General features: G+C 32.2%; 1 protein-coding gene across 1 annotated transcript; it reads left to right on the top strand.

The window, feature by feature from the left end:
- The first annotated feature begins 4939 nt into the window (after window positions 1-4939).
- Window positions 4940-13060, top strand: LOC105041493 (probable trehalose-phosphate phosphatase C). Its single transcript, XM_019849205.3, has 10 exons — window positions 4940-5060; window positions 7121-7347; window positions 8013-8153; window positions 9331-9402; window positions 9516-9641; window positions 10652-10708; window positions 10822-10923; window positions 11361-11438; window positions 12405-12545; window positions 12685-13060. Exons 2-10 carry the CDS (start codon window positions 7156-7158, stop codon window positions 12841-12843), a joined length of 1068 nt encoding a protein of 355 aa, XP_019704764.2. The 5' UTR covers window positions 4940-5060; window positions 7121-7155; the 3' UTR covers window positions 12844-13060.
- Window positions 13061-13377: the final 317 nt, after the last annotated feature.

The following is a 13377-nucleotide window of genomic DNA, read 5'->3' as shown; positions in this document are numbered from 1 at the left end:
TTTGAGCATGAGTATGTTATGTCAATATATATGTATCAGAGATTGATGGCATGATTATATAGATATGACATATCTGAGTTGATCATAATGCAAGTCGAAATTGATTTGATGAAATCAATACATAATGATTAAATGAAAAGAAAGAGATATATGGTATGGACTAGCCTTGTCATGTGGACAGCCCGTCAGGAGCTTATGCCTGGGACAGCCCCCACTGGCTTACAGGTGGATCAGCCGGCCAGGAGCTCATGCCTGGGACAGCCCGCCAGGAGCTTATGCCTGGGACAGCCTCTCACGGGCTTCCGTACGCGGGACAGCCGGTCAGGAGCTCATCCTGGGACAGTCTTGAAAGACTTTTTAAATGGATTCGATCCGGATGATGACTGAGGTATATAATTAGATAGTCCAGAACCAGAAAGAAAAAGTTAAAAATCATGTGATTATGAAAGAAGAAATGAAAGATAAGACATGAAATAATTGTTGAACAAAAGTGTTTTACCTGTTAACATATGATGATGCATCTATTTTAACAAGACAGAAAATTTATGAATGTTTGCATTATTCTGGACATTGAACATGAGATTTTATATTTTACTGCTTATCCTTATTTTCAGACTATAGTACTATATCAGTGTGATATGGGAATTCTTACTGGGCTGTAAAGCTCACATCCTTCATCTTTCTTTTTCTTCTCAGAGTTACAGAATGCTTATGATTGGCTATAGCTTGGATTTACGGGTGAACAGAAGGATAAATAGAGTGTCATAGTATCTGATCAGAGAATTGAAGAAATTTAATTTGTAATTATGTAAGGTTTTATGAATTATTGTTGAAATAAATTATTATGGTTGATAAGGTTGTAATGATTTAATTTGGCCTTGCATATTCTTTAGGGCTTGCTCTAAAGAGTGTGCGGCCATCACGTATCCGACCCGGGTATTGAGTTCGGGGTGTGACTTTGTGGCTGATGGAACCTATCTCATCGAGACCACTATCCCTATGATGCAGTTTTGGGCTTTTTGAGAGGGTACTACTTATACAAGGCTGTTCCTTTGTGTTGATTGGCTAGTCATTAAGGGATATTCAGCCATTGTGGTCAAGTGGCTACGAAGATAGATGGGAGCATTACTGTCCACTCGTTGGCTCATGATATTTGGAGATTCTTAAAGGAATGTGCCGCTGTGGACATCCAGTATTTCCATCACGAGTCGAATAATGCTGTTAATTAAATTGCTAATAACATTGTCTATCATATTGATGGGAACTTTTGGTCTAATATCTTTGCTCTACCTTTGTCTTTCGGGATTTATCTTTTTGGTTGTATTCATCTCAAATTTGTGTGCACTCTGCTCAATTTTAAAAAAATAATAATAACAATAAGGGCTAATGCAGTGTGCTATCCACCGTTGGATTTGGCGTGGCCCATTGTACCTGGTTCAAGTAATAAGTACACCTGGCGCGGACGATCAGATCCACCGGCACTTACGAGTTCCGTCTGCAAACGAGTCCATGCAATTGGTCCACAGTGAAACAGGGGCCCACCATTTGGTGTGTCCAGGGCCACTCGAACTAGACCGAAGAATGAACCCTGAATTCACGAGTCTGGTGGTTCAGGAACCCTTGGTAGGCCTTCTGATTCTTGGCTCCATTCAGGATCCCAAGCCCATGACTCCAAGCCCATCACGATCTACCATGCCTTCATTTATGTCATGCCATGTTTATCAATATTTTGTTAATATTTAATGTTCATCGTCATCTGTGAAAATGACATCATCACTTGCATTTAAATACAAGAATAAACTATAAATTTCTTTTATAATTTATACTTATTATAGTTGTATGCAATAATTTGACCTACACCTATATCCAATTTAATTGGCAATATTAATGAAATCATTTATCTAATGTGAAAAATTGATATTATCCTTGGATAGAGAAGAGAATACACATATTTTTTTTTATATCCTTGGATAGTTATTATGTCTCTTAAGATTATTTTCATTATTTTTGAAATCTTTTCATATATGATCTTTGGGTCCAATTTAAAATTAACTGTTTAACCAATGTTCAATAAAGTTATTGGTCAAAGTAACGAATAAAAATAAACTTAGAGTCTGCTTAAATGATCGGACTGAAAATCTTACATGAGATTTGTCGATTGAGTCTATACAACCATATTAAGTTGGGGTAGGTCTATATTCATAAATATCCAGAAACAACAAGCGGGTTGGTCAGAAATATCATAGGAATAAAAAAATCTCAACAGTTTTTCTTTTTGTAGGATTCAGACTAGCCTACTCCAAAGCTACTCCGTTGTATTTATTAATATAGGCTTAGTTTATCTATAATATTATGATTTTGCTGATTTATGGGTCCAATCCATGAATCGTATAGATTTTGAGTCCAATCATCCAAGTGGGCTCCAAAAAGGTGAACAAAAATTTTTTAAATTATTGAATATAGATATAATTTATTTTAACCTCATGGAGATTTTTATAATTTAAACTAAATAAAACCTAGGCTCAGACCTACGTTGGATACGGGATAGGACTATTCCAACCACCTCTGCGCAAAGCCAGGAATGCTTGCATTAGCCTGTACCAAGTAGATCCAGTGTCAGCTAGCCTAATCAAAGTACATTTCCTCGTAGACCTGGTGGAAATTTTCCCCTTTTTTTTAGAGAGAGAGAGAGAGAAAACCTAGGGAACTTGTTGATTCCATGTCACGGTTGAAGTCGGTTGGAATTTGAGTCCTCCGGATTAAGCTTGGAATTTCAAGTCTTATGCACATATAGAGTAGAGATTCATCAACCCAAAACGGACTTGCAAAACTCTTTTCTGTCTACGGAAGTGAAGGTTTTTTTAAGGTATGCGAGTTTGAAACTTTATAACAATGGACTTATTGAACTTAATGAGACCTTCTAAGAGAAAATAATAGAAAAGATTATGAGACGGAGGCCAATTAGCTTAGGCCAATTAGCTTACCATGTATGAAGTAGCTAAGAGCCTATAAGACTCCCACACGTTTTAAGTTGCAACTCCTTTCTGTTTTAAAGAAGTACCAGCTTTTTCAAGGCAGGCGAGTCTGAAACTTTGTAACAACGGACCCATTGATGAACTTAACAAGACCTTCTATTGGAAAATTATGGAAAGGATTATGGGACGGGGACCGATTAAGTTGAAGAAGCTAAGAGCAAGACTGGGACACAATTTTGGTGTCTAGTCTACCATTGCTCTGAGGGTTCGAGGCTCTTCCAAAAAAAAAAAAAAAAAAGGTTGATGTCATATCAATCATTCAATTCATTTCTACCATTCACGTGTCCAAGTTTCTTTCCCTCCATGTAAGATGAACGACCCTTGTGATCGTGATATATTTTTTTTCATTGAACATGTGAGTCAGCATAAATATACATATATCAGTCCTTATCTCATGGATCTCAAGTTGACCTTTTATATATATAGATATACATTTGGGTGATAGATCTTAAGTTCGCTTTGTAGATCCTGGTCCATAATTGGTTCTCACCTCCTCACGGTTAGCTACCACCTCCTTTGAGAAAATAAATTACTATTTGTCTGCATGCATACACCAGAGAAATGATACCATATGCTTAATGATCAGGTCACATGATAAATATCTTTATGTATTTTGGGGGTTCGGATTGTATCTTCTGTGCGAAATAATAATTGATCTTCTTTTGCGACGTCAACTATTTAATCGCATATTATACAAATTTCAAAGAACTTCAATTATTATTTTTTGTTTGGCTGCATAAATTTTAAAATAATTATTTCGCGTAATCTAATGGTTGACATCGTGAAAGAAGAGAATTTATTTTTTATGCAAAAGATACAATCGAAATCCATATTTTAGTATTTTGTGTTGATTTTTTGATCATATATACATATGTATTCAATCAGCCTAAATTCGCATTCTATATTTAACATGAGCAATGACAAATCTACATTAATAAGAAAAGCTAATCTAGAATAAAATCTAGAAAAATAAAAAAATCATCGGTCATGGTTGATTTAATAATATCGAGCAAAATTTTGAGGCTAATGTGCAGTACCTATGGATCAAAAGTTAAAACCATGCCAAGATAATCAAAATTAGAACAAAAATTCACTTTGTGTAGGTACTCTGTGTCTCCCCTCCTCCCAAATAAGTGGTTCAAAGGTAATGACAGTATTTGCATGACAGAAAAATTTTGGATGCAAATGATAATAATTTTTCTAGCTTGCATTGCATCCACATTGCATAGTCAAGCTATGTTGCTAACTCTCAAAACCAACTGGTTTTAAAAAAATATAAACTGAGAAGGACACCCTAAGCCTGTCCTGCTAACAGTCACACTTACTGTCAGGATCTCCATGTTCATGAAAGGACTAAGGCTTTTCTGCACAGTTGATGTTGGTGGTACGCCACCAGCTAAAAGTAAGGAGACACTCGGACGTCCTTCCTTCTCCCATCCAGTACAACCCAAAACAAAAATTGGCATTTTGCACATACAAATTCATCATTAATAAATCATGAAGCAAATACGGTATAAAAGAAAACAGTGGGCATAAACTGCGTAGTATTTACATCTCCATAAGTTTGGATATCCCTCTCTTATTGCTAATCCATTAGCACATAAATTTTCCTATCTTCGTGGCAAGATACGTAGTATATGAAGATGAAAAAGGTAAAAAGTTTTTTTTTCTAAAAAAAAAAAGGGGAAAAACCGACGCAGAAAAGGTAAAGAAAAGAGAGGAGAAATTTTTGGTAAGAATTAAAGGCTTTCCTTAAGGCTAGTTCAGCTTGGAAAATCTTGGGTTTATAATAGGCAGGTTTCCCGTGAGAAGAGAGAGATCGCAGGTCCCTAAACCTTCCTTTCTTTTCTATAAATACCCTCCCTCAATACGTCACCCTCCTCTCTTCTTTTTCTCAACCTCTCTTCACCCTCCCCTCCCCTCCCCCTCCCTCTCTCTCGTCTTTCTTTGCCTTCTCTTCTCCCTTGGTCTTTGCATCCCTGAGAAGAAAAGAAGCAAAACTAGCTCTTCTTCAGACTCCCCAAGGTAAGTTCCCCTTGACCACTCCTCCAACGTACGTTTTTTTTATTTACAGTGCTTTTATTTAATCAATTATTTTATCGTGGACGGATGAGTTCATGTTGGAGTTTTTTCTGGAGGAACCCAATTTTGTTTTCGTTTTATTATTTTAAAATTTTCTTCTGCCATTCTTTTTTTAGTTTCGATTTTAGTAAAATAAAAGGGTCTACTCCTCATGGGAGTGAGAGGAAGAGATCGGTCCGAGCTCCGAGGTTCGGTCGTCATCGTACCAACGGAAAAACTGCCCTCTCCTTTCTCCCTATCCTTTTACTTTCCTTTCCGTTGGATTTGTATAATAATACATCCAGGTCCGTTGATCCCTTGAGATGTAGACGTTTCTTGCCGTCTGATTCGTGGGCCACGTCTACATTGACTGCAACAAGAGGAAGACTTTAAGATGAACTGTGGGCCTTCACAAACATTGGAGACCGCCGATGGTGGGCTCACGAGTGATCCATGGGTGTGAAATTCATCAGATGACTAGGATTGCTGGGTCAAACCATCTTTTTCAAGTCCATGGTTCTGATCCCTCTTTTTCTTTTTCTCAGTTTTTTCCCCCACCTGGTTAGCCTCCCAAGCTTACAAATTTGTTGTTGTTATTTTTATTTTTATATTATGTAGAGAGAGAGAAAGAGAGCCATGCTAAAATAAAATCGATCAAACAGATCAAAACTTTATAAAGATTCTATATTAATGATTTATTTCGTTGAATATGATTTAATATTTTAAAATTACTTACATATAAAAAATTATGTGATTTGAAGTCTTTTTGCCCATGCATCAAACAGTCAAAAATTAGACAAACTAAATAATATTAAAATAGATTTATTTTTTGATCATTTGTTGAATGGACTCAAGCCTTCAAATTATATAATTTTTCTATATGTAAGTAGTTTTGAGGACCCCATTATCTAATTTTGATTTGATCAGATTTGATCTGAGCCTAAATCTAATAAACCTTATCCAAATCAACCTCATTAGATTTCAAAGATCTTTAGTTAAAGTAGACCAAGCAACAAAATTATATTATAATCATGTTTGCTAATTGTTAAAGCTTACTTGGATATTCGATTGGACTGGTGCAGAAATCGGGCATGACCCACCTAATACGTATCTAGATTATGCGGTGATTGGCTCACGCACGGGGCTGGTGAAAAATTTTTTTTTTCGTGCACTGTCGGTCCCTGCATGAGCCAATTACCGCACATGATGCATGCATTTGTGCACAGTACATGGTGCACAAAGAATTTTCCTTACCAAATATGGGGTCTGGTCTAGCACATGTCAACTAGTTTTTTTCCGGTCCATTTCTAGAGGGTGGAAAAAAAAGGCTTGGTGAGGTTATTATTTTTTCCTACTCATAAATTCGGACCTGCCAACTCTTTAAAAAATCCCTCCGAATTGTATGAAATGGGCCTTATCTACTCATAGAATTCGGACCTGCCAACTCTTTAAAAAATCCCTCCGAATTCTATGAAATGGGTCTTATGTAGACCGTATTATTGTGAATCCAGTTAGATTGTAAGGGATCATCCAAACAGGCCTTTAATGCGTTGTTGCCGTTGGTTTATATATATATATATATATATATATATAAGAAAACAATTGTACCTATTTTTTATTGAGATAATGATCAAGAAAAAAAATGAAAAATAATTTTTTATTGAGATAATGATCAAGAAAAAAAATGAAAAATAATATATATGTATATATATATATATATATATATATATATATATATATATATATATATATATATATATATATATATTTCATTTTTTTTCTTGATCATTATCTCAATAAAAAATAGGTACAATTGTTTTCTTTTATATGCCTAACTATTAGTTTTACCTCTTTTAGAATTATAAAATTTGGTCGTGCCTTACTTAATTTTCTTTTAATTTCTATATTTTCTCGCTATATTAATATATCAACTTCCGATGCTGGAATCATGCTTAATTATGCATTAATATAAATTCCTCAGCATTTTCTATGGTTTATGATTAACCAAATTGAGTTGCATGCAGGACGAGCTCTTAAGCTATTGGACTTCCACTCGAAGATGTGCCTTGAGCTTTTGCAAGTGGAGCACCAAGATATGGAGGCCATATCTGAAGAAATAGATGATCATGAGAATGAAGTGCAGATAGTATCAGGGAGCTTGCAAGATCCTTCTCATGTTAAGCAAACATCAGAGCATGAGTCTAGAGACAACAAAGAATTTAGCATCGAGGCTGCATATGCTGCATGGATGGCAAGATTTAATGCTCATCTTGATTAAAAATAGCAAAACTTTCAGATCAAAATGGATTTGAAAAAAAAAAAAAAAAAAAACTTTACTCTGCTTGGATGATAATTTTCTCTTCATGAATGATTCAGACAACTAAAATCATGGCTGCTCTTCTTGTTACATATGGCCTGAAGGTTGATGAACATCAAAACAGCTTTATTGGAAGATTTTTGTTATGCTTTTTGACATGATATTTATGTTGCTAATACATTTTTATTTGTGGGGAACATTGCTAATATAACTATTGCAAGACTAATAATGCTGAGCATGAGACTTAGGTCTATATAGGATTTGCCTCTATAGCGATAGTTCCGATACTTCTGTCCTAATTTATTCAGCCATTCAACTAGTGATGTCTGTTTATATATAACCGAGGACGAAACTCTTATATAGAGAGGAATGGAAATAAGGAGAACTCCTTGTGAAAAGCTCAAGTTCAACTCAGCAATTGGCTTGTTCAATCAAAAAAATGAGCTAAGCACTGGAAATCTGAAGGGATATTATAAGAATTGGGACATTTAACTTTTCTTTTTTGACATGACCCTGAGAAATTTTCAGTTGCTTGTTACTTTTCTCTTCATACGTCTATTTTTATATTTCAATTACTTAGTTTTTTTATGGACATGCAGGTGAAGCATCCTTCAGCGCTCAATAGATTTGACCAAATGATGAGCACGGTAATGAAAAAGAAAATTGTAGTTTTTCTTGATTACGATGGGACTCTATCACCAATAGTCGATGATCCCAATCGCGCCTTCATGTCTGATTCAGTAAGTATACCATCATATTTTATTTTTGAACTCAATAGAGTAACAATAGTTATAAGCATAGTGTAGTATTCCAATAAGATTTCAGAAATATTTTTTGTTGTTTATATTTCAATTATTCCTCTTAACTTAGTTGGAGAGCATTGTTTTGGTAATTTACAATCCGTGACTTCACTTATTTGATTGCATTTCTGATCCCTTCAACTACATTGTGCTAGATTGTACCGATCTAAGTATTCTTTTAGCAAAAACCAATCTAAGTGATGGTCATTTTCAATGTCAACATGTCTCTTTAAAATAAAGAGAATGATGAGTTATATAAATATGCAAGGAAAATTTTTTCTCAATGCAATAGAGAAGTTTCATCAAATAGAGGCTGAAACATAGTTGGTGATGACAAAAATTTAGGATATATCATTAAATAGCGAAAGGCCATAGCATGTTCCATGCCAAAAATAAAAAATATATATTGAGAATATGCTTGCACCAGTAGTTCAAAATAAAAGTTTATACAAGCGTCTCTATAGCTTCGTCCAAGACATAATAGGAAATTTGACAAGGGGGTGAAGCCTATGGTTTCTAACACAAGTGATTTTTTATATTCCTAGAATTACTATACGGTTTAAACCACGATGCAACATGTAGAAGGCCAAATTACATCATTTTAATTTCAAATTTGTAAGGGCATGACCGATCTTTAAATTTTGATTTTAAAAAAGAATATCTTAGACTTATATTATTTAATAGATACATGGGCTTTTAGTTAAATTTAATTACACTAATCAAAACCAATACAACATGATTTCTAATTTAGTTTTATAAGAGAATAATAAATTTTAATTATTTGCTAGGTCACTATATTAGATAGTCATGCAACTAAAATGTTGGCCTAAAGAGTTTAACCATTACCTTTTACCCAAAAAAAACAAAAAGTTTAACCATTACCGATATTGAGATCAAATATATCATTTATTAAAAAAAAAAACAGTTCATTAAAAATGATTGCTATTTAACTAAATATAACTTTGTTTACTTAAAAGGGGCTGCTATGTGTAGTGCATACGTGAAAATAAACAGCTGACTAATTATATTTGCTCACTTTTCTCCCTTTTGTACTCAAAGAGCAGAGTTTTCTTATTTTATTATATGAAAATAAGTTGCATATATGTTTGATAACCAGATGCGCTCTATATTAAAAGAAGTTGCACAATATTTTCCAACCTGCATCATCAGTGGAAGAAGTAGAGAAAAGGTATCATGTATCTAAATAAAGAAATTCTCAAATATACATCACCAATTTAACTATCTGCTATTTACATTGTCTTAGCAAAAGTTTTATCATATAATTTGTTCTTCATTTTATAGGTTTATGAATTTGTACGCTTGAGTAATGTCTACTATGTGGGGAGTCATGGACTCGATATAATGGCACCAAACAAATCCTTGAACGATGCAAATATCACTTTTCATGAGAAAACTATCGATGAAAAGGTAAAATAAATATCATTGTTTTAGCATACATCATATCGATTCTTTGTGAATTACATAAGAAATTATTACTCTCATATTTTGCTACATGAATTATAAGAACCATGGCTAATCAAAAGCAAGTACCTCAGATACTATTCTTTATCGACTTCTTTTCCTTGTTTTAAAATAAAACTTTATAAATTGGTGCATAAATGCTAAGATGTTAATTATGATAAGAATAGCAAATATAATAACCTTGGTTAACTCATAGTCAATTTGTTAAAATCTCTTATATATTTCTAATTAATATTTAGAGATTATATTTTAACAAATACTAATTATTTAATTTATTTTATCATTATATTTGATCTAGTATCAAATAGAATTATAGCTTTAAACTCACTTGTTTCTCACTATTTTCTAAATATTATGCCTCATGTTTTGTGCTACACATATATTATTCATTAATATTAAATAAATTAGACTCAAAATGATTCACTTGAAATTACAAACATTTAATCTTTTAGATAATATTACATAACAATAAAAAGTGATTAAAATTATTGTTATAACTTCTCTCTCAACTTTGGTATTGTGGTTATAAAATCATAGAGTTATCAATTATCACAAAGGTAAATGTTTCTTTATCTTCATAAATAACCGTGCTATATTAAAAATAAATCTAAATTATATATAATAAGATCTTATAAATAATACATTATGCTAGCTAGTCCTAGCTTAAACGATCAGTATCTCTATCTGTTTAAAAGATGTTTGGTGTTTAAACTTTGGTGGTGACATCTCTATTATTTTTAACAAAAAAGTAAACAACATATGATAGCAAAGTACTAATTTAATCACAACAATTTTTTAACTAGTTCTTATAATATAATAAAAAGGTTGTCATATCTTAAATTATTGGAGAGTATGATTTTTTTTTTTAATAAAAGATGATTTGGTTGCATTTCTTTTTTAAAGAAAGATTGTATTTAGTGTATAATTTTTAACTTGAACTTACTTTTTTGTTATAGGGAAATGAAGTAATTCTCTACCAACCAGCTCAAAAGTATTCACCCAAAATTGAAAAGGTAAGATAGGTAATAAAAACTCATCTTCAAATTAAGATTAGTTCTTTTCTATCTATTTCATTATAGTTGAACCATTATATTTTTAATATATTCAACTATTTATCTGAATATAGATGTTTAAAGAGTTGGAGGAGAAAACAAAGGAAATACAAGGTGCCATGATAGAGAATAATAAATTTTGTATCAGCGTACACTTTCGACGAGTTAATAAAGAGGTGTGTATATTTATTCTTTTATATAATTAGAATTAACATCTTTGTTTATTATTGTATGTATGTATGTATGTATGTATGTAAGTAATATATATGTGTATCTATATACATATGTATCTATGAATGTGTGTGTGTATACACACACACATGCATGTATGTATATATTTGTATATGTATATATATATGCCCGATGTTTAATTTGTCTTTCACATAATCTTTGATTTTTAGTAATTCACGATAATAAATTTGTTCTTATATTTGCTAATTTTATGTCAGTGATTTTTAGTTTGTCTTTGTTACAAAAGAGATATCAATGATTGATTTATCTACCAAAGATCTATCTCTTTGTTACAGAATGACATGCCTAATATTATTCATACTGTAAGATCCGTGTTATAATTAATTTAGCAGAATAACAAGATTTTATAACTATGGTGCAGAATTGGAGTGTACTTGAAGAGCAAGTCATGGCAATAACCAAGAAATATTCAGACTTTCATATTACAAGAGGTAGAAAGGTGAGCAAAACTAACCTTTTAAGTCAACATATGGATAGGATAATCGATTATTTTGTCAATATTTAATTATTTTAGTGTACTTATGTTTTAAGTCATCTATACTATAAAAGTTCTAGCTAAACTTTATCTCTCCATAAATTAGTGTTATATATATATATATATATATATATATATATATATAGTTTTTGATAGAAAGAATACAAAGCCATATTAATTTTGTGAATAAAAAATTCAAACATTGTAAGAGAATAAGCAAATTGAACAAAATGACATATATGGCAATTGTATCTCATAGAAATTTAGAATATATCAGGTAATACATACTAGTTATTTATAGCAAAGATAACCTCAAAAATTATACTGTAATGTATTGTCTCTCAATTTTTTTAAAAATTACAAATTAGTTATTTTAATCATATATCAATAAAATATTTTAAATATCAAATTATTAATTTCAATGAGATGACTTCAAGATGCATATGCATATTGGTAATTGATATGTGGACATTAACATGGAGTGATATATGTTACATCAATATCTAGTGAAAATTATCTTAAATGCTAGACCAATGTCTTAAAGGATCATAAATTGGAGAAGTTAAATCTAAACTCCAAACTCCGTTAAGTTATCTAGAGAAATTGAATTATAGCATATTTAGGAAGTCATTGTATACTGTTGGTAAGTACTCATGCAACACAAATTCTTGGAACATGTTAAAAAGTTAGCTTATCATTAGTATGAAGTGTTAAATTATAAATAAGGTAGTTGAGTAAATTCTTTTAGAATTATCTTATTTTGAGTTTGCTACGTAAGCAATTGCTTAGACAATTATCCAAGAGTTTGCCTAGGTCCATTGAATGAGGCCACTTGCGCTATTTAATAACCAAATATTAGTCAAACTCATTCATTGATTATGTGGTTCTTATCTTATAACATTAATGATTTCCTCTGACCTGTGTGCTTAGGTTGTTGAGATACGTCCATCTATAGAATGGGATAAAGGCAAAGCTCTCGAATATTTACTCGATAATCTAGGATTTGGAAGTAATGGCACCGCCTTTCCATTGTATATTGGAGATGATCGAACTGATGAAGATGCTTTCAAGGTATTGACATGAATAAATATTTGAATTTATTTTAGATCCCAATCTAAATTTATTTTTACCAAATTTTAGATTAGAAATTTTTACTTTTATTGCTTCTGTATGGCTAATTTTCTATATTTTTGTTCTCACATGATTGCAGGTATTACAAAGTAGGGGTCAAGGGTATCCCATCGTAGTATCTTCCATCCCTAAAGATACAAAGGCATCTTACTCTTTACGTGATCCATCCGATGTATCGTCCTTTCTATTACGTCTTTCGAGATGGAAGATTAACTCTTTGGATAGGTTGGTTTCATAGATAAATGAGTTTTTTGGCTCCTACTTTTAGTGATGTTTTGCTTTGATACATATAGAAGGATTAGAATGTGCAAGACGGTGAAAATTAATTTTTTTTAGGAAAAAAAAAAGCTTCTAATGCATTTTAAGATATATACCGGTGATTCCAACATATGGAGCAACTTTGGAACCTTTTTTTGCTAGAGAAAAAAAATATTAACATATTTTTGTAATGTTAATTCCTAAAAGTCTCACACTTGGTACTTGATGCATTGCAAACTAATCCAACCTTGCTTATAAAATAGTTTTAAAATTATGCAATTATTCCAAGCAAATTGGTCAAAAATAAAAATGAAAAAAATGAGCGCTCCCTTATACTTTTCCATTCATCGAGAAAGATATTCAAGAATAGGCTATCGAACCTTACATGAATCAAACATGTAACTTTCTGACGTGGAGTTGGCAATGCTACCATTCCATCATGGAAGCAATGGTTCGATCTGTTTCATAAAGTTAATATGGTTTTGAAGAGAATGAAAAGGCTTTCTCTGCTCAA

This window comes from Elaeis guineensis, chromosome 3 (assembly GCF_000442705.2).
Source record: "Elaeis guineensis isolate ETL-2024a chromosome 3, EG11, whole genome shotgun sequence".
Lineage (NCBI taxonomy): Eukaryota > Viridiplantae > Streptophyta > Magnoliopsida > Arecales > Arecaceae > Elaeis > Elaeis guineensis.
Note: the sequence above shows the minus strand (reverse complement) of the source record. Positions and strands in the feature narration are given on the sequence as shown.

What these genes read in the sequence shown, in the direction of transcription:
- LOC105041493 (XM_019849205.3), top strand. Translation starts at nt 7,156, where the DNA reads ATGTGCCTTGAGCTTTTGCAAGTGGAGCACCAAGATATGGAGGCCATA. An exon ending in GCGCCTTCATGTCTGATTCA is followed by an intron (nt 8,154 to 9,330) that starts GTAAGTATACCA and finishes TTTGATAACCAG; the next exon opens with ATGCGCTCTATATTAAAAGA. An exon ending in GTGGAAGAAGTAGAGAAAAG is followed by an intron (nt 9,403 to 9,515) that starts GTATCATGTATC and finishes TTCATTTTATAG; the next exon opens with GTTTATGAATTTGTACGCTT.